This window comes from Neomonachus schauinslandi, chromosome 9 (assembly GCF_002201575.2).
Source record: "Neomonachus schauinslandi chromosome 9, ASM220157v2, whole genome shotgun sequence".
Lineage (NCBI taxonomy): Eukaryota > Metazoa > Chordata > Mammalia > Carnivora > Phocidae > Neomonachus > Neomonachus schauinslandi.
The window spans coordinates 123,464,158-123,492,086 of NC_058411.1; the positions used below are offsets into that span (position 1 = coordinate 123,464,158).

Genomic DNA, 27,929 nt, shown 5'->3' on the forward strand with positions numbered 1-27,929 from the left:
AAGGTCTTTACCGTGCATTTAACTATACCTATAATGAAATATTTGCAACCAGTTAAGTGCTTAACCTATTGAAAAATATCCAATCCTGTTATAATTCTCTATGTATATTATAATTAATGGTCATAAACCTACAAGAAGATATTTAGCAGGTTTGACAATTATGCTTGATTTTAACACTGAAAATTTTGAAAGAGAAATTTGGGGGGAAATGCCTACTTCAAAACAGTTTAGCTAAATTAAAGATTCAAATGTAAAATAAAACAATGAAATTCTACAAGTACTAGATAGAATAAAATAAAGGATATATGTTTTTGTAACTCTGGTAAGGTAAAGGCCTTTGTAAGCCTGACACCAAAGGCAGAACCAACCAAGTAAACATCTGACAGACATGACAACACAAAAACGAAAGCATTTCAGTGCTGAAACGAAATGACATAAAAACAAGCCCCCAATCACCATAAACAACTTACACTCACAAAAGCAAATGGGCAAACAATACATGTAGTATATATGACATAAGGCTAACCATCCTAATATATACAGCTCTCTAGTACGACAATCATCACCACAGTGATGCAAAGGAATAAGGAAAAAAGAAACATGAATGGGCAGTATATACACTACGAGATGATCAAACTCATTTGTACTGTAAAATATTTCATTTGAATTACTACGTTCAGACTGTTGGCCAAAGATTTAAAAACTGTTGATAAAATTGGACTCTCAATACCCTATTGGCTTTCTGAAGGGCACCGGGAATACATATATCAAGTCATTCATGCCTTCTGACTGAAAAGCCACTCCTAAGAAGTTATTCCTAAACAGTAACTGAACAGGTAGGTAGAAACACAATGATCTTCAACACAGTATTTTTTTTTAATACTTGTAGAAACCAGACACTGAAATGCCCACCCATGTATGGGCTAGGTAAGTAGCCACATGGAGATATACTGAAGTGCTCACAGAGGTCATCTCTAGGAGATGTTTCTGCCCAATCATTTATTTCATACTGCTTTTTTAGGATGGTCAGAATTTTAGTAAAAATTATACATGCTCACTGTGTCATAAACAATTTCTAACTTCACTTATTGTTAAAGCTAAATTACCCTATTTATGGTAATTACATTATCTCATAGGGTTCTAACATTTTAGTTCAACAGAAAAGAAATAATTTATTTGCTTAATACCCAAGGAGCTCTTAGTTTATGGAAAGATAATCATATAAACAACCAACCACCCCAATGTAAGAGCACAGGGAAGAAAAGAGATTAGCAGGGGGGTGGGGGGTGGGGGGAAGAGGAGCTGGTTATTCAGAACTGAAAAAAAAAACTAAAGAAGCAAAAACAATGTATATAATGACCCTGAGGTTCTGGTTATGGCCGGGGATGAATTAAAAGTTAAGAAAGACACCTCACAATGAAAGGCCACAATCTAAGACAATGGGGTTTTATTCTAAAAGTCATATGGCAATGATAAACTTAACAAAGTAAGACATGATCCAATCACTTCAAATGTAGAAATGAACAACAGCTCTCTGCTGATTAAAACACCCTTCTACCCAATCCCCCTATAACCTCTCCCTATAGAACAAAAAACACTTGCCCAACCTTCCTAAGTTCTGCCTTTCCAATTCATATAGCTAAGTACAGTCAGAGCAAAATCCACCCTTGAAGCTGCCCCAAATCCTTTTCCTATTTCAAATTCATTACAGGTTTTAGACCTACTTCTTATAAAATAATTTCTATGGGACAGGTCCAGGATGTAGGAATACAACTTTCTTAGATGCATTATTAATGTGGAGTGTATATGTTGAATATTTTGCATGGCAAACAAAACAGCTCAACATTTCAGAGGAACAGAGAGCTTAAAAAGTTGGGGTTATAGGTGAAGCTCACAACCTTATGTACAGAGATAAAAACCCAAATTACCTAAGATGCTCACTGTGGAATGTGCAACCGAAAAACACTATAAATAATAATAACAATACTCAGGATCAGCAGCTAAGGCAAGCATGCTAAAACTCACTCAATTTTAAGATAAGCAATTATAAAAATTAGCAATTTGCTTCTGTAAACACTACAATCTCATGTTTTAAAAACTGTTTAAAAACTCTACCACCCACTAGCCAGTATGTATATGAACTGTGATTTAAAAATAACATTACAGGGGCGCCTGGGTGGCTCAGTCGTTAAGCGTCTGCCTTCGGCTCAGGTCGTGATCCCAGGGTCCTGGGATCGAGCCCCACATCGGGCTCCCTGCTCCACGGGGAAGCCTGCTTCTCCCCTCCTTCTCCCCCTGCTTGTGTTCCCTCTCTCGCTATGTCTCTGTCAAATAAATAAATAAAATCTTAAAAAAAAAAAATAACATTACAGCTATAAAAATGTAATTACAATGAAGTTGTGAAAATATATACTCAAAAGAAGATGTCTGTCATTTAGAATGCAGTAACTCAACAGTGGATCTACTGCAATTTGAGAAAACTCTCACCTCACCAGCATTAACACTGGTGTGGAAATAAACCATATGGCAAGCAGCCTACACAAGGGAAGAGGGCCTAGCAACTGTGGGGTGCAGAGTCTCAGGGAATACACCTTCTAGATCTCACCAAATCCCTAAGGTCAAAACACAGTGCAGGGTTCCCCTCACACCCTCTCCCTTCCACTGGGTCCACTGTGGTTCTGAGTGTCTGCAAGAAAGCAGAAAATAGACAAGGCAGGGCAAACCATCTAGATGCCTACTCTGCCTCTTCTTTCTGCTCTTTATACCTGAACTAAGGCCTCAAAGCAGTGCCTTTATCATTCCTTTCAGAAGCTAGATGGGCAAAAACCTGGGGGAGGAGAAAAGTGGGTAAAAAGTAGCTAATATGCACCTAAACACGGATGTAATTTTAAATAGGACTTTTACATTAAATCCACTTTGTGCCACATTTGCTTAGTTTTACCTGTGATTTGAGGCCAGTTATCAAGAGTTAATTGAATTTCTTTTCCCTTACTTAAAAAAAAAAAAGACTTCTTGCAGAAATAACGAAATAGAAGACAGATTCCAGCTATATACTGTAACAGTAACATTAAAATGCACCCTGAACAACCCTACAAAGAAAATCTTACCACTTTCTCTCTCCTCAAACTGTATCACAGTAACAAGGAAAGTGGTTGATGATGTATGTGTTCAAGGGACAATGTAAAACTTGCCCATTAAAAAAATCCTGTAACAGAAAACAGGGCTAAATATTTCAAACAGACTACATGCCAAGATTCAGTCTAACTTAAGTACTTAAAAAAGAAGGAAAGATTAAGCCATAAAAAGGTGACCATTCAATCACCCCCACCTTTCCTCTTCAATTAAAAAAAAAAAAATCCTAGTATCTGAACTTTGAGAAAATATACACAGTGATAAAACATACTACCAGTATTAGAAGAAACACTCTTGTAAGCTAACTTTAGAACTACTGATCGAGTTTTCATTTTCTTAAAGGGTTAAGATGAATTAAAAAACCAGAAACATACCAACGATAAAGTTGATACTTTTACTAAATTAAAGGTAAAAGATACTTACAATTTTTGCATTCTTCCCACTTTTCCTCAGTTGCTGAACAGCAAAAGCATGTTCAACATTATCCATTGAAACTCCATTAACCATTGCAACTCGGTCATTTTCCCTAAAGAAAAAAAGGTCACCAAAATAACGTTAGAAAAAAACACACAGACAAGTTTGTGAATATATTTTCAAGATGGGTACTTCCACAAAAATACTTAATTATAGGCTAGTTAATCTATTTGTCTTCAGATCAATGATACAATAACGTCAAACGATTTACTTTCTGATCTCCTACGTTTAGTAACGAACCACAGGCCACTAATTTTTTTAAATCATTAATACAATGTTTTTACAAAAGAGTGAAACAATACAAAAAATAATTTTTGGTGGTACAATTAGAGGGCATTAAATAATATTATGTTACATAGCTGGAAAAAATTATTCCCTTTTTAAAAAATAAAGTCTTTCTCCTTCTAGGTTTCTTTCAATCCTTCCGACTATACGCTCACTTTTCTGCGAGCTAGTGTATCTTTGCCTCTCTTTATCTTGCTTATCTTAACTGAACAATAAGGACAAGACTAAGAGTGAGAGGTTACTGAAGGCTAAATCCCATCCCAAACTGAGTAAAAAGTTTTCTCTTCACCATCTTAATTTTTACAGTGACCACCTTTAAGGTAAGGGATACTAGCTTTCCATTTATGATAGAGATAAGTAGAAATGTATGTTAATTTAAAGAAATCACTAGCAGAGTATGCCAGGAACTAAGGGTAGGAACGGTGCTTGTTACACAGGTGCCCAGAAGAAACATGCTTACTGTAGCTGTCCTTCAGCAGGTCCCCCTTTCAGCACATCTGAAATTACTATGGAAGTTTCCCCACTCTGAAAATGAGGGTTGTCTCTTCCACCAGATATTGCAATTCCAAATCCAAATCCAGGAGCCTAAAGTAGTAATTACAGAAGAACAAGTGTTCATTGTATCATACAATCTAAAAAAGTTTAAATATAAAAATTACAATCTTATTATATCCATGATCCAAACACTTGCTTGCGTGGATACATATCAGAATGATCTATCCTGGTATGGGAATGCATATTCTAATAAATTAATTGTTGGACATAAAAGAATATTAAAATTTGATTACATGAATGAATGCTAAGTACTAAAATACATTTAAAAATTCTAAACACTGAAATCCTGCATTTATTTTTGATTATCAGAAGAGCTCCTGAAGGTACTGGCAGTGCACTAGTGTGATCATCACAAATACAGGCAACTAATTTATAGAATGAACACTTAATTAGTATAAACATCTGGTGCCATTTTGTATAATAAAATATCAAGAGCTGTGGAAATCAAATATGTTATTTCAACTTCCTTCAATTATGCTAAAAATCTCTTTAGAAGTAGTGCATTAGAGTAATGTCTTATATGCACATTGCAAATAACAGAAAGTAGAATCATATCAAACCATTTAAAATATATTTTTAATTAAAGAAAGTAACAAACGATATACTTCTAAATGAGCTGAAAATCTTAATCACAATGACTAAGGGCAGACCAATACAAAGAAAATTCAAAATATTTCCAAGTTATTAAAAAACTACCTAATCTCAAAAAAAATCTATACCATTCCCTTGAAAGGAAATGAACCATTCAGAGTAGTCTAAAGAAACATCAAATATTTTCCTAGGGTTCCAGAATCACTAAAGCAGAGGTGTTTTCATATAAATTGTACTATACTACACACTACAGTCCAAACCACCTGATGATATAGGTTGTCCAGTGCACAACAAAGGAGACCACATCCGCCATGGACTAGGTATAGGTCATGACCTTCTCCTCCCACCCCAAAGCCTACTGAAGCAGCAAAAGAAAAAGAAAGAAGAAAAACTCTTTTTAAAAAAGAATAAAAACTGGGGCGTGTAGATGGCTCATTCCATTAAGCATCTGCCTTTGGCAGGGCCCTGGGATCAAGCCCCACATCGGGCTCCCTGCTCAAGGGGGAGCCTGCCTCTTCTTTTCCCTCTGCCATTCCCCCCACTTGTGCTCTGTGGCTCTCTTTCTCTGTCAAATAAATAAAAATCTTAAAAAAAAAAAAAAAAGAATAAACACCAGTAATTCCACTCATAGGTATATACTCCCCTCAAATTAAAACATATGTCCACACAAAGACTTAAACCCAAATGTCCATAGCAGCAGCATTCATAACAGCCGAAAAAGGGAAAGCAACCCAAATGTCCATCAACTGATGAGTGGATTAAAAAAAATGTGGTATAGGGCGCCTGGGTGGCTCAGAGATGGTTAAGCGTCTGCCTTCGGCTCAGGTCATGATCCCAGGGTCCTGGGATCAAGTCCCGCATCGGGCTCTCTGCTCCTTGGGAGCCTGCTTCTCCCTCTGCCTCTCTCTCTCTCTGTCTCTCATGAATAAATAAATAAAAATTTTTAAAAAAATGTGGTATATCGATACGACGGAATATTATTTGCAATAAAAAGAAATGAAGCACTAACACATGCTGTAAAAGAAGCCAATCACAAAAGACCACATATAGTATAAGTCCATTTATAAGAAATGTTCAGAAAAGACAAATCTGTAAAAGCAGAAAGACAAATCTATAAAGTGGTGGTTGTCTAAAGCAAGGAATGGAAAAGGATGGAGAGACTGGGGAGTAATGGCTTAAGGTAGAGTCTTTCTTTTGAGGGTAATAAAAAGATTTTAAGAAATGACGTGGTGATGGTCATACAATTCTGTGAACATACTAAGAACCACTGAATTGTATGCTTTGAAGGGTGAATTGCATGGTATGTGAATTATATTACAATAAAGCTAATGCAAAAAAAAGGTTAATGTCGAAAAAAATAAACAGGAAAACCCTGGGTAGCCAAAAACAATGGATCTGTATGAATCCATCTCCCTATATATATCCTCACAAAATACTACTACAAGAATAAATCACTACACAAAACCATTCCCTTGGTATAACTCAAAGACCAACAATATCCAAATTTCAAAACAGAAACAGGCTTAAAATTTCAAAAATAAGAAATGATTAGAAAGAAACAACTGTTGGCACAGAATTAGGAAACACAAGAAACTACTTTACAGAACAAATTCAAATAAACCCACATGAACCAGGGGCACCTGGGTGGCTCAGTCAATTAAGCGTCTGCCTTCGGCTCATCATGATCCCAGGGTCCTGGGATCCAGCCCCACATCAGGCTCCCTGCTCAGTGGGTGTCTGCTTCTCCCTCAGCCCCTTCCCATCCCCCACCGCTTGTGTGCTCACACGCTCTCTCAAATTAATTAATTAATTAATTAAATTTTTTAAAAAGGCAAAGAAAAAGAAAACCCAGGTGAGCCAGATAATTCCTAGGGAAATACAGATTACTGAAATGACTATCAGAAACTAAAAATGTAATTTAAACAATGCAATTTCTGGAGATGAAGGAGAGAAAATTATCCCACAAAAAAAGCACCAGCCACAGATGATTTCATAAGAGAATTCTTCAAGACATCATTGTCCAGGTAGCCTCAAAGCTCCATAAATTGTTCCAGAGCACTGAAAATGAAGGAAAGCTTCTCAACTTTTTATAAAGCAACTATAATATTGACATCTAAATGACAGTGGCTATCCATAAAAACAGAACCTCACTCCAAATATTAAAGCCCAAAATGATTTCTATATAACTATACAAAAAGTATTAAGCAAAAAAAGAGCAAACAGAAGGCAACTTCCTACAAATACTCCACGACAAAGGGATTTATTACAGGAATGCAAGATTCATGTATAAGGAAATTCACTGGTATCATACATATATCCTATTACTAAATCTAAAGGAAAAAAAAATTCTGTGATTATATTCACAGACCTTAAAAAGGCCTTTGAAAAAATCCAACAGTTACTAGTAAGAAATAAAAAGTTCAAGAAAATTCATTCAATCTCTTGTAATAGTTGCTTTTTATTAAAGTACACGAAGAAAATCCAGCTTCACACACATACGTGGTTAAAAAAAGGAAGTTATTTTAGTAGCCCTTTTAGGTGATTATGGATATTCATGGTTGATTTTATACCAAAACTTGGTGTGAGTTTCTTAACAGTTGCAGTGTACAATCTGAAACCTATCAATGAACTTTTGTACTCAAATACCCATTGGCAGGTTTTGCACTTCCAATGGGTATTTTATCCATCACGGTTTTATAATAGCATGCCTTGGTCATTTGAAAAATATTTAGGCAAATCTTTCAAATGATGACATATTTCATTATATATTTTTTAAAAATTGTGTATTGTGGTGCCTGGGTGGCTTGGTCGGTTAAACATCTGACATCGGCTCAGGTCAAGTAAAAATAGTGTTACATACACAGACATACACACAAATTGTTTCCAATTCAGTCACACAGGTACTTCAGTATAAAGTGTCTTATGCATATATCCCATTTCAATGCGTAATTTTAAAACTACTCAAAAGCTGAGACGTGGTAAAACTAAAACGAGTAATTTTTACCGCTTTGAATCATTCTGAAACTTGGAACTGTTCTTTAAACTGTGAGTGTGTGGCAGTGACTGTTAAGTAACGTTTGGTGCCACTGCCTTGATTTGGGCTATGGCGGCTAGTTTTACCCACCACTGCTTCTGTACCTTTACTACAAATTTAACTATAGCGAAAAAGACAAGGAACATTTTCATACTGTTAGGAAAATAATTTGCCCTGGAGCCTAAAAAGGTTTCAGAGACCTTTTGGGGTCCTCAGGCCATACTTTGAAACCACTGATATTAGGAACTACTAAAAAATAAGAAAAAGAGGAAAAAGAACCCACAAGAACAACAATAAAACAATGAAACAGATTATTTGCACAAGATATATAAGATGTTAAAACTCATAATTAGAGAAATGCAAATGAAAACCACACAGTGAATGGTAAAACTTAAAAGTACGAAGACATTTTGTTGGGAAGGCTGTAGAGAAAAAGGTACTCTTACACACTGCGGATGGATATGTAAACTATAATTCTTTAGGAATTTGTTAATACCTAACAAAATTACAAAAGAACTAATCTTTTGACAGAGCAAACCAATTTCTAGGAATTAAAAAAGAATTTTTTTTTTTGAAGATTTTATTTATTTGACAGAGAGAGACACAGCGAGAAAGGGAACACAAGCAGGGGGAGCGGGAGCGGGAGAAGGAGAAACAGGCCTCCTGCGGAGCAGGGAGCCCGATGTGGGGCTCAATCCCAGGACCCCGGGATCACGACCTGAGCCAAAGGCAGACGCTTAACGACTGAGCCACACAGGCGCCCCTAATTTCTAGGAATTTACCCTGAAGATACATATACATCTCCAACAATATGAAAATACATACACAGTTACTCCTTGCAGATTGTTTGCTAATTACAAACACTGAGGAAAACCTAAATGCCCAAGGAATACCTAGAGAGCAGTGGGGAGTAAGGGGTGGGATTATTCTTTTGCTTTTTTTTCCTCCTTGGAAGAGGCTCAGACTAATCTTTTATTCTATATACTTTTATGTTGTTCATTTACATCTTGCTTGGTAATTCTTTTATTTAAAAAATGTTAATATAACACAAAAATATTATAAAGAAATGCTGAAAACATCAGAAACTTTCAATGAGCAAATCTAGGTGTAGTTTTTGGCTGCAGTGAGCCAGGGTCAAAAACCTGGCCTGCACCACTACTTCTAATGCAGCCCTGGCTCTTAGTAAGGCATGTAAATCCTGATCAGTGCTTGCTACAGTTCATTTAATGACTACCCAGAAGTCTGTGGTCCCCACATCTGGCTGGGGATGAGAATCACTTGGAAACAGTTTCAAAAGTGCCTGCTGAGGTACAACCCCCACCTCATGCAAATTACCACATATATAGGTTATAGCTTTTGGAGAAGAGCATCAAAGACTTTTACTTTCACCATGTTTTAACCTTTTGAGACCATAAGCAGCCACAAGCAGCAATAACTTAAATGTTTATATCTTTGCCTGGGAGGGAAGCGGAATTTATGGCCTGGGATCTGTTCAGTTATTTGTCCAGTTTTACTGGACACTAGCCATGCCCATTCCTTTACATACCATTATAACAGCTTTTGCTTTGAGTAGTTGCGACAGGGAACTTACTATCGCCCAAAGAGCTGAAGCAATTTACTATCTGACCCTTTAGAGAAAAGCCCTTTGCCTACTCTTACATGTTAAAGCATTTCTTGATTCCTTAAAAAAAAAAGAAAAAGAAAAGAGAAAAGGGAAAAAGTAGTTCCTAAAAGGTGATTCGTTGCAGAAATATCTGGGTAATCTCTTTTCTAAACATTCTTCTCTATTCTCTTCAAAGATGCCCAATTCTCTACATACAGATTTCCCTGGTTGCCTTCTACTTTTTCTCCTGGTTTTCCACACCACATTTTTACAATCAGCTACCTGAATCCTAGCTTTTTTCGCCAATTATAGTTTTCCTCTTCTCCACTTAATTCTTCCAATCAACCCTCAACATTCTATGGAACTCATTCTAGCTGTTTGTTTTTGCAATGGACCCTGGGATCACTGAATTTTAAAACCAAACAGATCCTCAGCAATCAGCCGATTCAATTTCCTTTTTACAAATGAAGGCAGAGGCCTGGGGTCCTACTTATTCATTATTCATCAGGTGGTGGTCAATTATGTTATTTCTACTTTCTATTATGAGTAATGCTGCTATGAACATTCATGTAAAAGTTACTGTGTGAATAATTTTTTTCCATTTCTGTTGGGTGTATACCTGGGAGTGGAACTGTTGGGTCACATGGTAATTCAATGCTTAACTTTTGAGGAACTCCCTGTTTTCCATCATGGCTACACCATTTTACATTTCCACCAGCCAAATTCCACATCTTTACTGATATCTGTTACTGTCTTCAGTGATAACAGCCATTCTAGTGGGTGAGATAAGATATCTCACTGTGGGTTTTGACGTATATTACCCTGATGGCTAATTTCTGTATCTTTTTTAGAGAAATGTCTATTTAAATCCTTTGTCCATTTTCAATTGAATTACTTGTCTTTTTATTGTTGTTACAGGAGTTTTTATATATTCTGGCTTAAGTCCCTTATCAGATATATGTTTGCAAATATTTTCTTCCATTGTGTGGATTATCCTTTCACTTTCTTGAGGGTGTCCTTTGAAATACAAGCTTTTCATTTTGATGTGATCCAATTTATCTGTTTTCTTTCTCTTTTGTTGTTTGTGCTTTTAACATCATATCTAAGAAACCACTGCCCAAATCAAGGTCACAAAGATTTATTCCTCCGTTTTCTTCTAAGAATTTTATAGTTTTAACCCTTAAACATTTAAGTCTATGATCCATTTTAAGTTAATTTTGTACATGGTATGAGGTATAAGTCCAAATCCATTATTTTGCTGGGTGTTGTCCCAGCACCATCAGTTACAAAGACTATACTTTCCCCCACTGTGTTGTCTTGGCATCTTGTTCCAAGCTTACTTCTCATTCAATCACCTCCCCTGCTGAAACACTTGACTGCTCACACCCTTAGGATTATCTCCTAACTAGGTTCCTTGCATTCAACTTCCACCCTTTAATTCTTTAGTATATACTCATTTAATCTTTTATAATGCTTTTTTAGAAAATAAAGATGACCAACTCATTCTTTTAAATTCCTAAATGAGAATTTACTTCATTTCTCAAAGGATCATAAAAACATATATGCATTTTCTAAGAGAATTCTGAAACTAAAGAAAGTGGGGATGTGTCACGGTGGCAAGAGGGATGGAACACAGGACCTTCTGAATGCACTTACCATCTCAAGCTACAGACCTGCACTTGCCAATACGATAGCCATTAGACACATGATGACTAAGCACTTAAAACGTGGCTAGTCTTACCTAAAATGTGCTGAAATTGTAAAATGTACATTGGTTTCGGGCGCCTGGGTGGCTCAGTTGGTTAAGCGACTGCCTTCGGCTCAGGTCACGATCCTGGAGTCCCGGGATCGAGTCCCGCATTGGGCTCCCTGCTCGGCAGGGAGTCTGCTTCTCCCTCTGACCCTCCCCCCCTCTCATGCTGTCTCTCATTCTCTCTCTCTCTCTCAAATAAATAAAATCTTTAAAAAAAAAAAAATGTACATTGGTTTCATAAGACTCAGTATGAAAAACAGAGTATATCAATTTTTACATATTGAGTACATACAGAAAATGGTATTCTAAACATATTAAGTTAAATAAGATTATAAAATTAACTTCACCTGTATTTTTTAATGTGAAGACTAAAAAATTTTAGATTACATATGTGGTTTGCTTTTGCAGTGTACTGCTACTGGACAATGCTGCTATTACAGACCTCCTAAGAGTGACTTTGTTGAATAGGTGGACCTTCTAGATAATTTTTATTGGACATAACCAAGTACCAAGCACCAAGAGGATATAAAATTAAGATTTCCTACCCTTAAGAAAATTATATAACGCAGTAGGAGATGGAGGAGATGAAAACCTGAGGAAAACATTCATCTGTCACTGAGGATAATAGGACCAGAATCCACGAGGCAAGGAGTTCTGCCTGTTTCTATTCTCTGATATAATTTCAAAGACTACAACAGTGTTTATCAGACAGTGGAGCACCCCAAAATTACTTAGCCTTAAAGATTAAATAGGATTTCAATGGCTTCTAGTATTCTCAGGTGAAGAAAGTTTCCTCTAAAAATGCAAATAGAAAAATGAGGCAATACAGAGGCATACCATATATTATTCTTGACAATAAACAGGAGAAAATGTTAGTTTTAATCCACAGGGATTTTGTTGTTTTAAAAGAAATTACTTCCAACCTTTCCTATCACTGACCACCAGATGTCAGAGAATATGATTTGACCTTATTTGGCAATACTGAGTATCTATACTCCAGATTACTGCCGAAAGAATATAGCCTCAAATTATCTCCTTTACTTTTTACAATTGCCAAAAGCCCACTAGCTCACCTCAACGAGAATGACTTTCTCATTCCTCTGTCAATGTTTCTTAAAAATGTGATACCAGAGTCCATGGCCCTCCATTTCAAACTGGAACATTTTAAAAACATGGGGCCCCATTCCAAACCAAATGAATCAGAATCTCTGTTAGTTGGGGGATGACCTCATTGACTTCTCTTTACAATAAACCCAGAGAGCCACTGCTCTAGATCAGTGGTCAGCAAACTATGGCCTCCAGGCCAAATACTAAGTAAAGTTCTATTGGAACACAGCCATACCGATCTGTTGACCTATTGTCTGTGGCTGCTTCTGCAATACCACTGCAGAGTTGAGTAGTTGTGACAAATTTATGGTCTGCAAGACATAAAATGTTTACTCATCATCCAGCTTGTCACAGCAAATTTTGCTGATAATGCTCTAGTCTAAGTTTTATTCTGGATCAACTTGGAACACCAAAAGACTGACATATTTGAAAGTACTGTTCTGCAGTCTCAGAGAATGAAGTCAATGGAATTATACTTTGGCATAAGTCTCTCAACTTGTACTGACAGGGCTATTTTTAGAAACCTCCAAAAAACAATTCCTGAAAAAAAAAAAATTCTGGGAGGGATGGTTATTGAGAACTTCTATTCTGTCACAGTCTCTTTGATGAGGCCCAGGAGGCAACACAGGTCTATGTTCCCAGCACAACAGTTAACATGTTTAAAACCAAAGAATTATGAATTCTATATTGATCACTATGTATCTTCTGATGACATTTTTCTGGGCTGGTACCTTTCTCATGGCAAAAGAAAACCAAAGCACAAGAGGTCAGCTACAGAAAAGAACTTACACTAATCTTCTAAATAGAAAATGAAGACTTGCCTATTAACACCTACCATGAGGTGGTATGAGACTTCTAACACATTTAGAAAATTGGGCTGTTTTCTCAATATTCAAAATCTTTTCCTACTTTGCCTAAGCTAATGAGATACAGATCTGTAATAAATGCACTTAACATTTCCCTATATTTAAAATCCTAACAAAACCAGGCAAAATAGTAGAAAGGAGAAACAAACTTTAGCTAATTTAAGTGTCTTATTTTGCTTAAAAACTAAAAAGGTATGAGGAAGAAACAAACATAATGTGATAATGACAAATTACCTCTACAGTCGCAAATGATCTAGCTTCTACCTAAAGAAATTATATAAAGAATAGCAATTTAAACCCAATGTAAGCAGAAGGAAATATTAAAAAGACCAGAAATCAAGGAAATAGAAAACAAAATAAAGAGTAACAATGAAAACAAAAGCTAGTATTTTGAAAAGATCAATAATATTGTTAAACCTCTAGCTAGACTGACCAAGAAATAAAAGACCCAAATTACCAATATCAGAAATGACAAAAGGGACATTATTACAGATCCTACAACATTAGAAAAAGGGAATATTATTAACCATTTTATGTACATAAATTTGACAACTTAGATGAAAGGGACAAATACTTTGAAACATACAAATTACCAAAGCTACCAAAACAAAACCCCAAAAAACAAAAAGCAAAAAAACTCACAAAGTAATACACAACCTGAATAGTCCTACCTAAAATTAAAGAAAACAAATTTATAGTTAAAAGCTTTCCCATAAGAAAGCCCTCCAGGACCAGATGGTAAACACTGGTGAATTCCACCAAATATTTAAGTAAGAAATAACATCAACTGTACAGGAACTCTCCCAGGGAACACAACAGGAAGAAATACTTCCCAACTGCTTGTTTTGAGGCTAGTAGCTTTCCCTGATACCAAAAAAAACAAAAAACAAAAAAAACCAAAAAAACACAAGAAAAAATCCTAACCCGATTCCTCATGAACACAGAAACAAGTATCTTAAGAACACACTAGCAAATTAACCTAGCAATATATAAAATGCATAATGTATGACAACGAAACAGAATTTATCTTGAGAATGCAAAGCTGTTCAATATTCAAAAATCAAGAAACTACACCAACAAACTAATTTAAAAACTCATATAATAGGGGGAGGAGCAAGACGGCAGAGGACTAGGAGACCTAAATTTCGCCTGGTCCCAGGAATTCAGCTAGATAGGGATCAAACCATTCTGAGCACCTACAAACTCAACAGGAGATCGAAGAAAAGAATAGCAGCGACCACTTTCTGGAAGGTAGAACGTGCGGAGAATTGAATCCGAGACAATACTCCAGAGGATAGACGGCGGGGGAGGGGGCCTCCGTCGGCCGCTTCTGACAAGTGATAGAGCAGCTGAGCACAAAATTGGAACTTTTAGAAGTCGGCTCCGCTGAGGGACGTCGCTCCAGTGGCTAAGCTGGGGGTGGAACCCTCACTGGGACAGTGTGGTCTCAGGAGCCGGGGTCACGGAAAGACCGGGGGTGCCTGAGTGTGGCAGAGCTCCCAGGTAACGGAGCAGGGAAGCCGGATGCAGAGGCGGAGCCCAGGCGCGGGCTCTCAGCTCGGGGTTGCCATAAACCGTGATCCGCGGCACAGTCGGGCCACTGCTCTTCCAGCAGGGACCCAACAAGCGGCAGATCCGGGGAGACTCCCCTTCCTCCCCTGGGGAGGAGCCCCGCGGGAGCGCACCGCAGGGATCTGCTGGGTTTGGAGACTCCACACAGGGTCGGGTGCCAGAGATAGAAACGCTCGGTCACAGGCCGGGTGAGCACGGAGTGCGGCCGGAGACCGGGGAGACGGGAGTGATTGACTGCTCTTCTCTGGGGGCGCACTGAGGAGCAGGGCCCCGAATTCTCGGCTCCTCCAGGACGGAGATTGGGAGACCACCATTTTCACCTTAATCCTCCAAAACTGTACCGAAAGCTTGCAAGGAGCAAAAGCTCCGGAGAGCAAACCCGAGCAGATTACTTAGCCCGGATCCGGCAAGGGCGGGGCAATTCCGCCTCCGGCAAAAACATTTGGGAACCACGGCAACAGGCCCCTCCCCCAAAAGATCAGGGAGAACAGCCAGCCAAGACCAAGTTTACCGATCAATGAGAATGGCAGAACTCCAGCGTTAGGGGAATACTGCACATAGAATTCATGGCTTTTTCCCCATGATTCTTAGTCTTGCAAAGTTAATTTTTTTAAAAACTTTTTTATGAATTTTTCCCCCCTTTTTCAACCAACATCTTAGCAATCCCCTTTTTAAAAAATCTTTTTTATTTTTCATTTTTAGAGTCATATTCTGTCCCTTAGAGTAGTTACCCTTATTTTTGGTGTGTATGTATACATACATATATATATATATATACACACACACATATATATATAAGTTGTTCTCTCTAAAATTCTGGGATACAGTTTCTTCTAACAGACCAAAATTTACCCTAAATCTCTAGTGTATGGCTTTGTTCTAGTCTCCTGCATGATCACATTCTCTCCCCTCTTTTTAAATCCTCTTCTTTCTTTTTTCAACCAGGTTCTTATCAATTCCTTTTATACAATCTTTTATAATTTTCATCTTTACAGTCCTATTCCATCCCTTTATCATATTTACCCTTATTTTTGTACATATGTGTTTTTCTTTCTTTAAAATTTTGGGAGGCACTTTCCTTTAACAGATGAAAATACACCCAAAATCTAGTGTGTGGCACTGATCTATGCACCAGCCTGATCATATGTGTTCGTATTCTGTTTTTGTTTGTTTGTTTTTACCTTTTTTTTTTTCCCTTCCTTTTCCCCTGGCTTCAGGTCTCTTCTGATTTGTTTAGTGTATATTTTTCTGGGGTCGTTATGTTACCCTGTTAGCATTTTGTTCTCTCATTCATCTATTCTCCTCTGGACAAAATGAAAGGATGGAAAAAATCACCTCCAAAAAAAGAACAAGAGGCAGTACCGACTGCCAGGGACCTAATTAATACAGACATCAGTAAGATGTCAGAACTAGAGTTCAGAATGACAATTTTAAAGGTACTAGCTGGGTCTGAAAAAAGCATGTAAGATATTAGAGAAACCCTTTCTGGAGAAATAAAAGAACTAAAATCTAACCAAGTTGAAATCAAAAAGGCTATTAGTGAGGTGTAATAAAAAATGGAGGCTCTAACTGCTAGGATAAATGAGGCAGAAGAGAGAATTAGTAATATAGAAGACCAAATGATGGAAAATCAAGAAGCGGAGAAAAAGAGAGACAAACAACTACTGGATCACGAGGGCAGAATTCAAGAGGTAAGTGATACCATAAGATGAAACATTAGAATAATTGGGATCCCAGAAGAAGAAGAAAGAGAGAGAGGAGCAGAAGGTATATTGGAGCAAATTATAGCAGAGAACTTCCCTAATTTGGGGAAGGAAACAGGCATCAAAATCCAGGAGGCACAGAGAACCCCCCTCAAAATCAATAAAAATAGGTCAACATCCTGATATCTAATAGTAATACTTATGAGTCTCAGAGACAAAGAGAAAATCCTGAAAGCAGCTCGGGAGAAGAGATCTGTAACCTACAATGACAGAAACATTAGATTGGCAACAGACCTATCCACAGAGACCTGGCAGGCCAGAAAGGACTGGCATGATATATTCAGAGCACTAAATGAGAAAAATATGCAGCCAAGAATACTATATCCAGCTAGGCTGTCATTCAAAATGGAAGGAGAGATAAAAAGCTTCCAGGACAAACAAAAACTAAAGGATTTGCAAACACGAAACCAGCCCTACAAGAAATATTGAAAGGGGTCCTCTAAGCAAAGAGAGAGCCTACAAGCAACACAGACCAGAAAGGAACACAGACAATGTACAGTAACAGTCACCTTACAGGCAATACAATGGCACTAAATTCCTATCTTTCAATAGTTACCCTGAATGTAAATGGGCTCAATGCCCCAATCAAAAGACACAGACTATCAGATTGGATAAAAAAACAAGACCCATCAATATGCTGTCTGCAAGAGACTCGTTTTAGACCCCAAAACACCCCCAGATTGAAAGTGAGGGGGTGGAAAACCGTTTACCATGCTGATGGACACCAAAAGAAAGCTGGGGTGGCAATCCTTGTATCAGACAAATTAGATTTTAAACCAAAGACTGTAATAAGAGATGAGGAAGGACACTGTATCATACTTAAAGGGTCTATCCAACAAGAAGATCTAACAATTATAAATATCTATGCCCCTAACATGGGAGCAGCCAATTATATAAGGCAATTAATAACAAAAGCAGAGAAACACATCGACAACAATACAATAATAGTGGGGGACTTTAACAGCCCCCCACCCCACTGAAATGGACAGATCAACTAAGCCAAAATTCAATAAGGAAATAAAGACTTTAAATGACACACAGGACCAAATGGACTTCACAGACATATTCAGAACATTCCATCCCAAAGCAATGGAATATACATTCTACTCTAGTGCCCACGGAACATTCTCCAGAATTGATCACATCCTAGGTCATAAATCAGGTCTCAACCGGTACCAAAAGATTGGGATCATTCCCTGCCTATTTTTAGACCACAATGCTTTGAAACTAGAACTCAATCATAAGAGGAAAGTCGGAAAAAACTCAAATACATGGAGGCTAAAGAGCATCCTACTAAAGAATGAATGGGTCAACCAGGAAATTAAAGAAGAATTAAAAAAATTCATGGAAACCAATGAAAATGAAAACACAACTGTTCAAAATCTTTGGGATGCAGCAAAGGCAGTCCTAAGAGGAAAGTATATAGCAATACAAGCCTTTCTCATGAAACAAGAAAAGTCTCAAATACACAACCTAACCCTAACACCTAAAGGAGCTGGAGAAAGAACAGCAAATAAAGCCTAAACCCAGCAGGAGAAGAGAAATAATAAAGACCAGAGCAGAAATCAATGAAATAGAAACCAAAAGAACGGTAGAACAGATCAACGAAACTAGGAGCTGGTTCTTTGCAAGAATTAACAAGATTGATAAACCTCTGGCCAGACTTATCAAAAAGAAAAATGACCCAAATAAAATCATGAATGAAAGAGGAGAGATCACAACCAACACCAAAGAAATATGAACAATTATAAGAACATATTATGAGCAACTCTATGCCAGCAAATTAGATGATCTGGAAGAAATGGATGCATTCCTAGAGATGTATCAACTACCAAATCTGAACCAGGAAGAAATAGAAAACCTGAACAGACCTATAACCACTAAGGAAATTGAAGCAGTCATCAAAAATCTCCCAAAGAACAAGAGCCCAGGGCCAGATGGCTTCCCAGGGGAATTCTACCAAACATTTCAAGAAGAATTAATACCTATTCTTCTGAAACTGTTCCATAAAATAGAAATGGAAGGAAAACTTCCAAACTCATTTTATGAGGCCAGCATTACCTTGATCCCAAAACCAGACAAAGGCCCCCTCAAAAAGGAGAACTACAGAGTAATATCCCTGATGAACATGGATGCAAAAATTCTCACCAAAATACTAGCCAATAGGATCCAACAGTACATTAAAAGGATTATTCACCACGACCAAGTGGGATTTATCCCTGGGCTGCAAGGTTGTTTCCACATCCACAAATCAATCAATGTGATATAATACATTAATAAAAGAAAGAACAAGAACCACATGATCCTCTCAATAGATGCAGAAAAAGCATTTGATAAAGTACAGCATCCTTTCTTGATCAAAACTCTTCAGAGTATAGGGATAGAGGGTACATACCTCAATATCATAAAAGCCATCTATGAAAAACCTACAGTGAATATCATTCTCAATGGGGAAAAACTGAGAGCTTTCCCCCTAAGGTCAGGAATGCGGCAGGGATGTCCCCTATCACCACTGCTATTCAACATAGTATTAGAAGTCCTAGCCACAGCAATCAGACAACAAAAAGAAATTAAAGGCATCCAAATCCGCAAAGAAGTCAAACTCTCACTCTTTGCAGATGATATGATACTTTATGTGGAAAACCCCAAAGACTCCACCCCAAAACTGTTAGAACTCATACAGGAATTCAGTAAAGTGGCAGGATATAAAATCAATGCACAGAAGTCAGTGGCATTCCTATACACCAACAACAAGACAGAAGAAAGAGAAATTAAGGAGTCGATCCCATTTACAATTGCACCCAAAACCATAAGATACCCAGGAATAAATCTAACTAAAGAGGCAAAGAATCTGTACTCAGAAAACTATAAAATACTCATGAAAGAAATAGAGGAAGACACAAAGAAATGGAAAAACGTTCCATGCTCATGGATTGAACAATACTGTGAAGATGTCAATGCTACCTACAGCAATCTACACATTTAAGGCAATCCCTATCAAAACACCATCTACTTTTTTCAAAGAAATGGAACAAATAATCCTAAAATTTGTATGGAACCAGAAAAGACCCCGCATAGCCAGAGGAATGTTGAAAAAGAAAAGCAAAGCTGGTGGCATCACAATTCCGGACTTCCAGCTCTATTACAAAGCTGTCATCATCAAGACAGTATGGTACTGGCACAAAAACAGACACATAGATCAGTGGAACAGAACAGAGAGCCCAGAAATGGACCCTCAACTCTATGGTCAACTCATCTTCGACAAAGCAGGAAAGAATGTCCAGTGGAAAAAAGACAGTCTCTTCAAAAAATGGTGTTGGGAAAATTGGACTGCCACATGCAGAAGAATGAAACTGGACCATTTCCTTACACCACACACAAAAATAGACTCAAAATGGTTGAAAAACCTAAATGTGAGATAGGAGTCCATTAAAATCCTAAAGGAGAACACAGGCAGCAACCTCTTCGACCTCAGCCAAAGTAAGTTCTTCCTAGAAACATCACCAAAGGCAAGGGAAGCAAGGGCAAAAATGAACTATTGGGACTTCAACAAGATAAAAAGCTTTTGCACAGCAAAAGAAACAGTCAACAAAACCAAAAGACAACTGACAGAATGGGAGAAGATATTTGCAAATGACATATCAGATAAAGGGCTAGTATCCAAAATCTATAAAGAACTTATGAAACTCAACACTCAAAGAACAAATGATCCAATCAAGAATTGGGCAGAAGACATGAACAGACATTTCTGCAAAGAAGAAATCCAAATGGCCAACAGACACATGAAAAAGTGCTCAACATCGCTCAGCATCAGGGAAATCCGAATCAAAACCTCAATGAGATACCACGTCACAGCAGTCAGAATGGCTAAAATTAACAAGTCAGGAAACGACAGATGTTGGCGGGGATGCGGAGAAAGGGGAGCCCTCCTACACTGTTGGTGGGAATGCAAGCTGGTGCAGCCACTCTGGAAATCAGTATGGAGGTTCCTCCAAAAGTTGAGAATAGAGCTACCATACGACCCAGCAATTGTTATTGGGTATGTACCCCAAAGATACAAATGTAGGAATCCGAAGGGGTACATGCACCCCAATGCTCATAGCAGCAATGTCCACAATAGCCAAACTGTGGAAAGAGCTAAGATGTCCATCGACAGATAAATGTATAAAGAAGATGTGGTGTGTGTGTGTGTGTGTGTGTGTGTACACACACACACACACACACACACTGGAATATTATGCAGCCATCAAAAGGAATGAGATCTTGCCATTTGCAATGACGTGGATGGAACTGGAGGGTATTATGCTGAGCGAAATAAGTCAATCAGAGAAAGACATGTATCATATGACCTCACTGATATGAGGAATTCTTAATCTCAGGAAACAAACTGAGGGTTGCTGGAGTGGTGGGGGGTGGGAGGGGTGGGATGGCTGGGTGATAGACATTGGGGATGGTATGTGCTATGGTGAGCGCTGTGAATTGTGTAAGAAACAAATAATACATTATATGTTAAAAAAAAAGAAGATAGCAGGAAGGGAAAAATGAAGGGGGGGGGAAATCGGAGGGGGAGATGAACCATGAGAGACTATGGACTCTGAGAAACAAACAGGGGGTTCTAGAGGGGAGGGGGGTGGGGGCATGGGTTAGCCTGGTCATGGGTATTAAAGAGGGCACGTACTGAATGGAGCACTGGGGGTATACGCAAACAATGAATCACGGAACACTACATCAAAAACTAATGATATTTATGTATGGTGATTAACATAACATAAACAAAAAAGAACATATAAAGATTCCTACAACTCAACAACTAAAAACAACCCAATTAAAAAACGGGCAAAGGACTTGAACGGACAGTAATTTTATATTTATTTTACCACAACCTAAAAAAAAAACAAAAAAAAACCCCACCTCAATAAAAGGAAACAAACAACGCAATTAAAAGGGGGCAAAAGATTTAAATACATTTTACCAAAGAAGATCTGTGGATGAGAGGCTCACAGATACTGAGTATCATTAGTCTTTAGAGAACTGCAAAATAAAACCACAATGAAAACACACTACATACCTATTAGAACGGCTAAAATTGAAGGGTAAAAAAAACCCTGATAATTTAAAATGTTGATAATGATACAAAAGCAACAAAATTCTTATATACTGCTAGTGGAGATACAATATGGTAAGGACAGTTTGGTGGTTTCCTATAAAGTTAAACATTCATTTACCATAAGATCCAGACCAAGTCCATTCCTAAGTATTTACCCAGGAGAAATGAAAAGTGAAGTTCATACAAAAACCCATACACGAGAGCAGAATTATTTAAATCACCAAAAACTGCAAACAACCCAAATTATTCTACATTCATATAGTGGAATGATACTCAAGCAGTAAGAAGAACTAAAAATAACAGCAACAAGAGAAACTATTGATACAAGCAACATCATGGAGAAATCTCAAATGCATTAGGCTGAGAGTATAAGAAGCCAGTTTCAAAAGGCTATATATTGTGTATAATACATACACAGTGTATGAGTTCACTTACATGACTGTGTGAAAGGTAAAAGTATAGAACAGAAAACACATCAGTGGCTGCCAAGTGCTAGAGTTAGGGAACAAAGCTGACTACAAATGGGTACCAGAAGAAGTTTCAGGTAATGGGATAGTTTTATATTTTGGTTGTGCTGGTGGTTACATGACTATATGAATTTGTCAAACTCAGAACTGTATTCTAAGGGTAAATTTTACTATATGCAAATTACACCAGTAAAAGCAATATAGGTATTAAGAAAATAAATGTAATGTGGTAAAATAATACCAAATTATATCACAACCAAACAATTATAAGGTATAAAGTTATTTTACAACATGTTTAATCTGATTTAAATAATCTGCTATCTATTACCACATTTCGGAATTGGCCATATTTTAGCCTTAAAAATTAAAAGTTAAAGTCATTATTACTGAACGATTTCTTTTACCATTTAGGGAGACATAAAAAAAAGTCAAGTATATCTTATCTGAAATCACTGTTTGGTTTTTTTTTAAGATTTTATTTATTTGAGAGAGAGAGAGTAAACAAGAGAGCACAAGCCGGGGTGGGGAGGGGTGGTTGGAGAGGCAGAGGGAGAAACAGACTCCCCACTAAGCAGGGAGCCAGCCCAACTTGGGGCTTGATCCCCGGACCCTGGGATCATGACCTGAGCCAAAGCCAAGATGCTTAACCACCTGAGCCACCCAGGTGTCCCTGAAATCACTGTTTTTTAATAATTAATTTACCCATTATCTATTACATACAGATTCAAACATTCACAAGATAATCATGGGCAGAGTTGGGCAGAGTTCAGGAACATGATTTACCTACACCTTGCCACTTTCGTAGTAATGGACACAGCTGGTAGAAACAGTACTGTGAAGTATTTAAATATTCTCTAATCTCAGGGCACCCGGGTAGCTCAGTCAGTTAAAGCAGCCACTCTTGATTTGGCTCAGGTCATGAACTCAGGGTCATGGGATGGAGGCCCGTGTCAGGCTCTGTGCTGAGCATGGAGCCTGCTTAAGATTCTCTCTCTCCTTCTCCCTTTGTCCCTCCCCATTCATGCACACACTAGCACTCTCTCAAAAAAACTTCCCCTTAAGGAATGAAAAAATTTCTCTGATCTCCTTCTATTCATTCCTTAAGGGGAAGAGTAATCAGAAGAGTTAGTGCTCTCCAAAGGCGGAAAAGGGGAGTTATAGGAGGGGCTTATTACTTCATGTTAAACACAAACAAGCGCCATTAGCCTCATTTTAAACCTGTGAAAACCCAGGCTTTAGCAGGGGATTAGATCACTTGCCCATTTCTAAAGGAAAAGAGGCAGCACTAGGATTCAAATTCAGGACAGTCTCTCTTCAGACAGAGCTCTTAACTCTTACCCAGCTTACTGCTATGTGCTCTCTGTCCATCTCCAATTCCTTAAGCAACACCTTGGGTCTACATGTTTCAAATCAAGAATATCTTTTAAGATTTTACTGCTCACACAACCTGGTTTGATTTTAAACCCCAAGCCTACAATAAGTGCACATATACTCAGAAAGGTTGAAGCAGTTTACAATTTATACCAACACACAATGTCTTTTATCCGATGGCTCAAATTTTTTAAAAATAAATCACTTAATATCTTACTCAGGGATAAAAAAAACAAACATACAAATAACCACCAAAAGAATATATGAAAAAGTAATCATGTTCACTTTTAACCTTAATAAAGAATTTATTGCAACTCTAAATTTTAAACAAAGGAATATAGAAAAGTTTTTCCCCTTTCTTCCGACTTCCTGACATCTGGCTTTCCTCTATTGTTTTTCAAAGCTGCCAGTATCCTGAATTATACACAGATTATTTACTGCAATAGAAACTTACCCTGTGAAGTGTCACTGTGTGTTGTTCCCATATAGCTGTTTCCTCCATTGCTGTGTTCTGATAAAGGAAAAGAAAAACAAATCATTTATCTTTTAAGAAAATGTCTTTAATAAAGTGAGAACATCCAGCAATTTGCACACTGAAATACCAAAATAGATATATTAATATTAGATATTCTGAAAGGAGTTTAATAATTACGGAAGGTTTTTTATTTGCTTTGTTTTTGTTGTAAGAGACAGGAAACTACACACAGGAACTTCCTTTGTTTTTAACTTAATTTGGACAGATGCTGCTCTATATTCATTTCATGCCAGCTGAAATCAGTATTCAAGCTAATTCTGTAACTTTATACTTAACATCAGACAGAAAAGAATAAGAGTTGGAATAGTACTATTTTAAAATATCTGATGACAAACAAAACATTTTAAAAAGTATTCCTTATATTGCGCAAAGGAAGTTAAAGTCAAATACCTCTGAACTCAGTAATTATAAATATACATGTTACAGGAAACCAGATAAGACCATTAGATAGGTTTGGACATTGGTTGCTTTAAAATCACACAGTTAAACACTACTGCTCCACCTAGTTTCAGTTTTGCTACAGAATTATCTTCTCAAGCTTTGTTTATAACCCTAAGGAAAAAAAGTTTTTTCTAGTATATGTATCATGCACATACATGCATGCACATACAGGCATAACAAAAAAAAGCAAAACAAATAACTAAAAATACCCCAAGAGTAACCATAAAATTAAAACAACACCAGCTCCAATTCAGGTACTACTCAAACCACAGTATAGTTCAGGTTCACCTCCTGTTAAGAACCTCTTACTAGTGGGCGCCTAGGTGGCTCAGATGGTTAAGCGTCTGCCTTCGGCTCAGGTCATGATCCCAGGGTCCTGGGATCGGGTCCCGCATCGGGCTCCCTGCTCCTTGGGAGCCTGCTTCTCCCTCTGCCTCTCTCTCTCTCTCTCTGTCTCTCATGAATAAAGAAATAAAATCTTTAAAAAAAAAAAAAAAAAAAAAAAAAGAACCTCTTACTAGAGAGGAAATAAGTTACTATCCAAGGCATAAGCACTAAAGAATTTTAAAAACATTTCTTAGAAACTGGGTTAATTGCTCTTAAAGACTTAAGTAATTGAGTCTCATTTCATGGAACTGGGTTACTAAAAATATACCATACAAACAAAAAAAAAATTAAAAAAAAAAAAAAAAAAAGGCCTTTCCAGAATTAACAAAAGGCAGGATGGAAAGGGAAAATGCTGAGCATCACATTTCAGAACATCACGGGTTACCCACTGTTATAAATGCTGATTTCACAAGTGAGATTCGTTTTCTATTACACTGCTGTCATTAGCATCACGAGAATATGACCATCAAGGTGCCATGGACCCATTTCTCCTTTCCCATAGCATCTTTAATCGAGGTTATGCCACTTTAGAAAATGAATCCCTATAAAGAAAGCCTGCTTCCCTAAATTCAAAGCAACTAGATTAACTTTCCTGCCAGATGAATGAGAGAGGGAGAGAAAGGATCTCTCTGTTCACTCCCATAGATAAGAACTACCAACCTTACCAGAGTTTTGTTTCAATCTTCCAATCAAATGCAGCAAAACCTCCCTTTAATGAGACCTCTGCTAGAAACAAAGCTGTTCTGTTTTTTCACAAAAATTGACCAGGATTTAATGTATTAAAAAAAAAATTCCTCCATCAATGTGAAGCAACGATGATATGAGTAATTCTGCTAAACATCGAGAGTCCTACTGAAATATACATGATAAAAATATCTGCAATAATTGCCAGTTTGTCCAATCTTAGCTGACTTATTAAAAATGAGAACTGCTTGCATAGCTCTAAGCTCATCTTTTCTTGATCCACTTTAACCAGTAGCATTGCTTCACTGCCTTTTTAATCTCTTCCCTATCAGTGTAAAGGGAAAGTGATCTGACAACAGCCAAGTACCTTGGTAACACCCTCTTTGGTATGAAGCACTTTATCATCCTCCATATGATTTTAATGACCAGCTTTTCATTTTGTAAAAGAATATTAATCAAACAAGAAAATTCATTTAATGTTAAGAAGAGAAAAGCAGGTTATGAAACAGCTTATACATTGTTATCCTAATTATGTTTAAACATGACTAGTAAAAGGAAGGCTACAAGGACACAAAATGTTAAAAATGATCATCTTCAAAGGGAAGTGATTATGAGTAACATTTTTTCACTAGGTATTTTATCCTTTTGCTTTCCTTTCTTCATTCCTAATCAGAATAAACTACCAATATATTTTAAACCACATTCACCAAATCCCCTTTGAAACTTCAAATATCTATTATTCACTGTTTTAGGAAACCAAATAGTATTTAAGATTATTATGTTTTACTGTTGATCATAAAAAGTATTTATTCTACTGTTGGTAAGGGATCTAATACATTAAGGTCTTAATGTACAAGCTTCAAGAGAAGTGCAGTAAGAGAAATTTATTTTGTTTGGGTAAGGGAAAAACTAAAAATACTACAACAACTGTTCTCGGCATTCCAATCAAAATTGATACGTTTCTTTGTTGGAGGAATTAGAAAAGTACACATCTCAACTAATTCAATGGTTTCCCAAGAGAGGGTAATATAATAGCTCATTTTTCTTTTAAAGCCAAACATAGCCTTATTAGCTTGATTTATCACAAGGGAGACTTAGGTAGTACAAGAAGGCAATAGAGAATGAGACATTAAAAACGCAGTTAGTTGTGCTGGCTCTTGACCAGCACATTAAACCAATTTAATCTATAATATTATGCCTTGCCAATCTTATCACTTAAACCACAAAACAAAACAAAACAAAAAACTGTATTCCCAGTTTAAATCAGGAAGCATGTCCTCCCTCTCTACTCTCTAGCCTTTGGTTACTTCAGTGGCAAAAGCAGCAAAATTCTATCCATAGCTGTTTGTATAATAACTATGCAGACCTTATGAGGAGTTCTGAATGAACAGAGAAGTGAATAGATGAAGAAATAGATTTGTGATAATGCAAATACAGTAAAATATAATGGTAGACTCTTACTTGTCAATATTCAAGTATCCACTGTAAAATTCTTTCAACTTTGCTATGTTCTAAAATGATCATTCTCTCTCTCAAATAAATAAAAAAAAAACTTAAAAAAGAGAAAATGATCGTAATAAACTGGGGAGGGGGTTCTTACAATAAATCACTCAGAAACTGAAGGTAAAACTGATATAAAACAGTTCTTATACTAATAAATCAAACACTATTTTCATAAGCACTACAGAAAGAAAAAATGTTCATTAATGAGAATTTTTATACTTTAGAAAAGGGGGAGCAGAGGGTTTCCTTTGGAAAAATACCTAAGAATACCTTACGTTTTCACTATGACCCCTTTTATAGTGTTTTATCAAGTTCATCTATCACCTATTCAAATAAATGACTGTTAAAACTCAACATCCTTATTGTAAACTTGTTTCTCATTTCTTATTAAAAAGAAAAACAGTGCATAATTGCGTAACTTGGACAAGGATCTTCTGGTAAATCTATAGTCTCATTCCCAAAGCATTTAAGTTTCTGGGAGACCCAGGAAAAAAGTGTTATTCCTTTAAGCACAATTCCAGCACTATTATTCCCTAGTAACCTGGAAAGATGCTGTTAAAAACAGAAAATGAGGGGTGCCTGGGTGGCTCAGTTGTTAAGGGTCTGCCTTCGGCTCAGGTCATGATCCCCGGGGTCCTGGGATCAAGCCCAGCATCAGGCTCCCTGCTCAGCGGGAAGCCTGCTTCTCCCTCTCCCACT

General features: G+C 37.2%; 1 protein-coding gene across 3 annotated transcripts in view; it reads right to left on the reverse strand.

Moving 5' to 3' along the window:
- Window positions 1-27,929, reverse strand: part of TJP1 (tight junction protein 1) — a 106,155-nt gene that overhangs the window by 58,125 nt on the left and 20,101 nt on the right. For all 3 annotated transcript variants that reach the window (XM_021680641.2, XM_021680639.2, XM_021680643.2), the window contains exons 2-4: window positions 24,135-24,191; window positions 4,352-4,476; window positions 3,556-3,658 (exon numbers count right to left, since the gene is read on the reverse strand). In XM_021680641.2, the coding sequence (XP_021536316.1) occupies window positions 3,556-3,658; window positions 4,352-4,476; window positions 24,135-24,191 (285 nt within the window). The remainder of the gene's footprint in view (window positions 1-3,555; window positions 3,659-4,351; window positions 4,477-24,134; window positions 24,192-27,929) is intronic.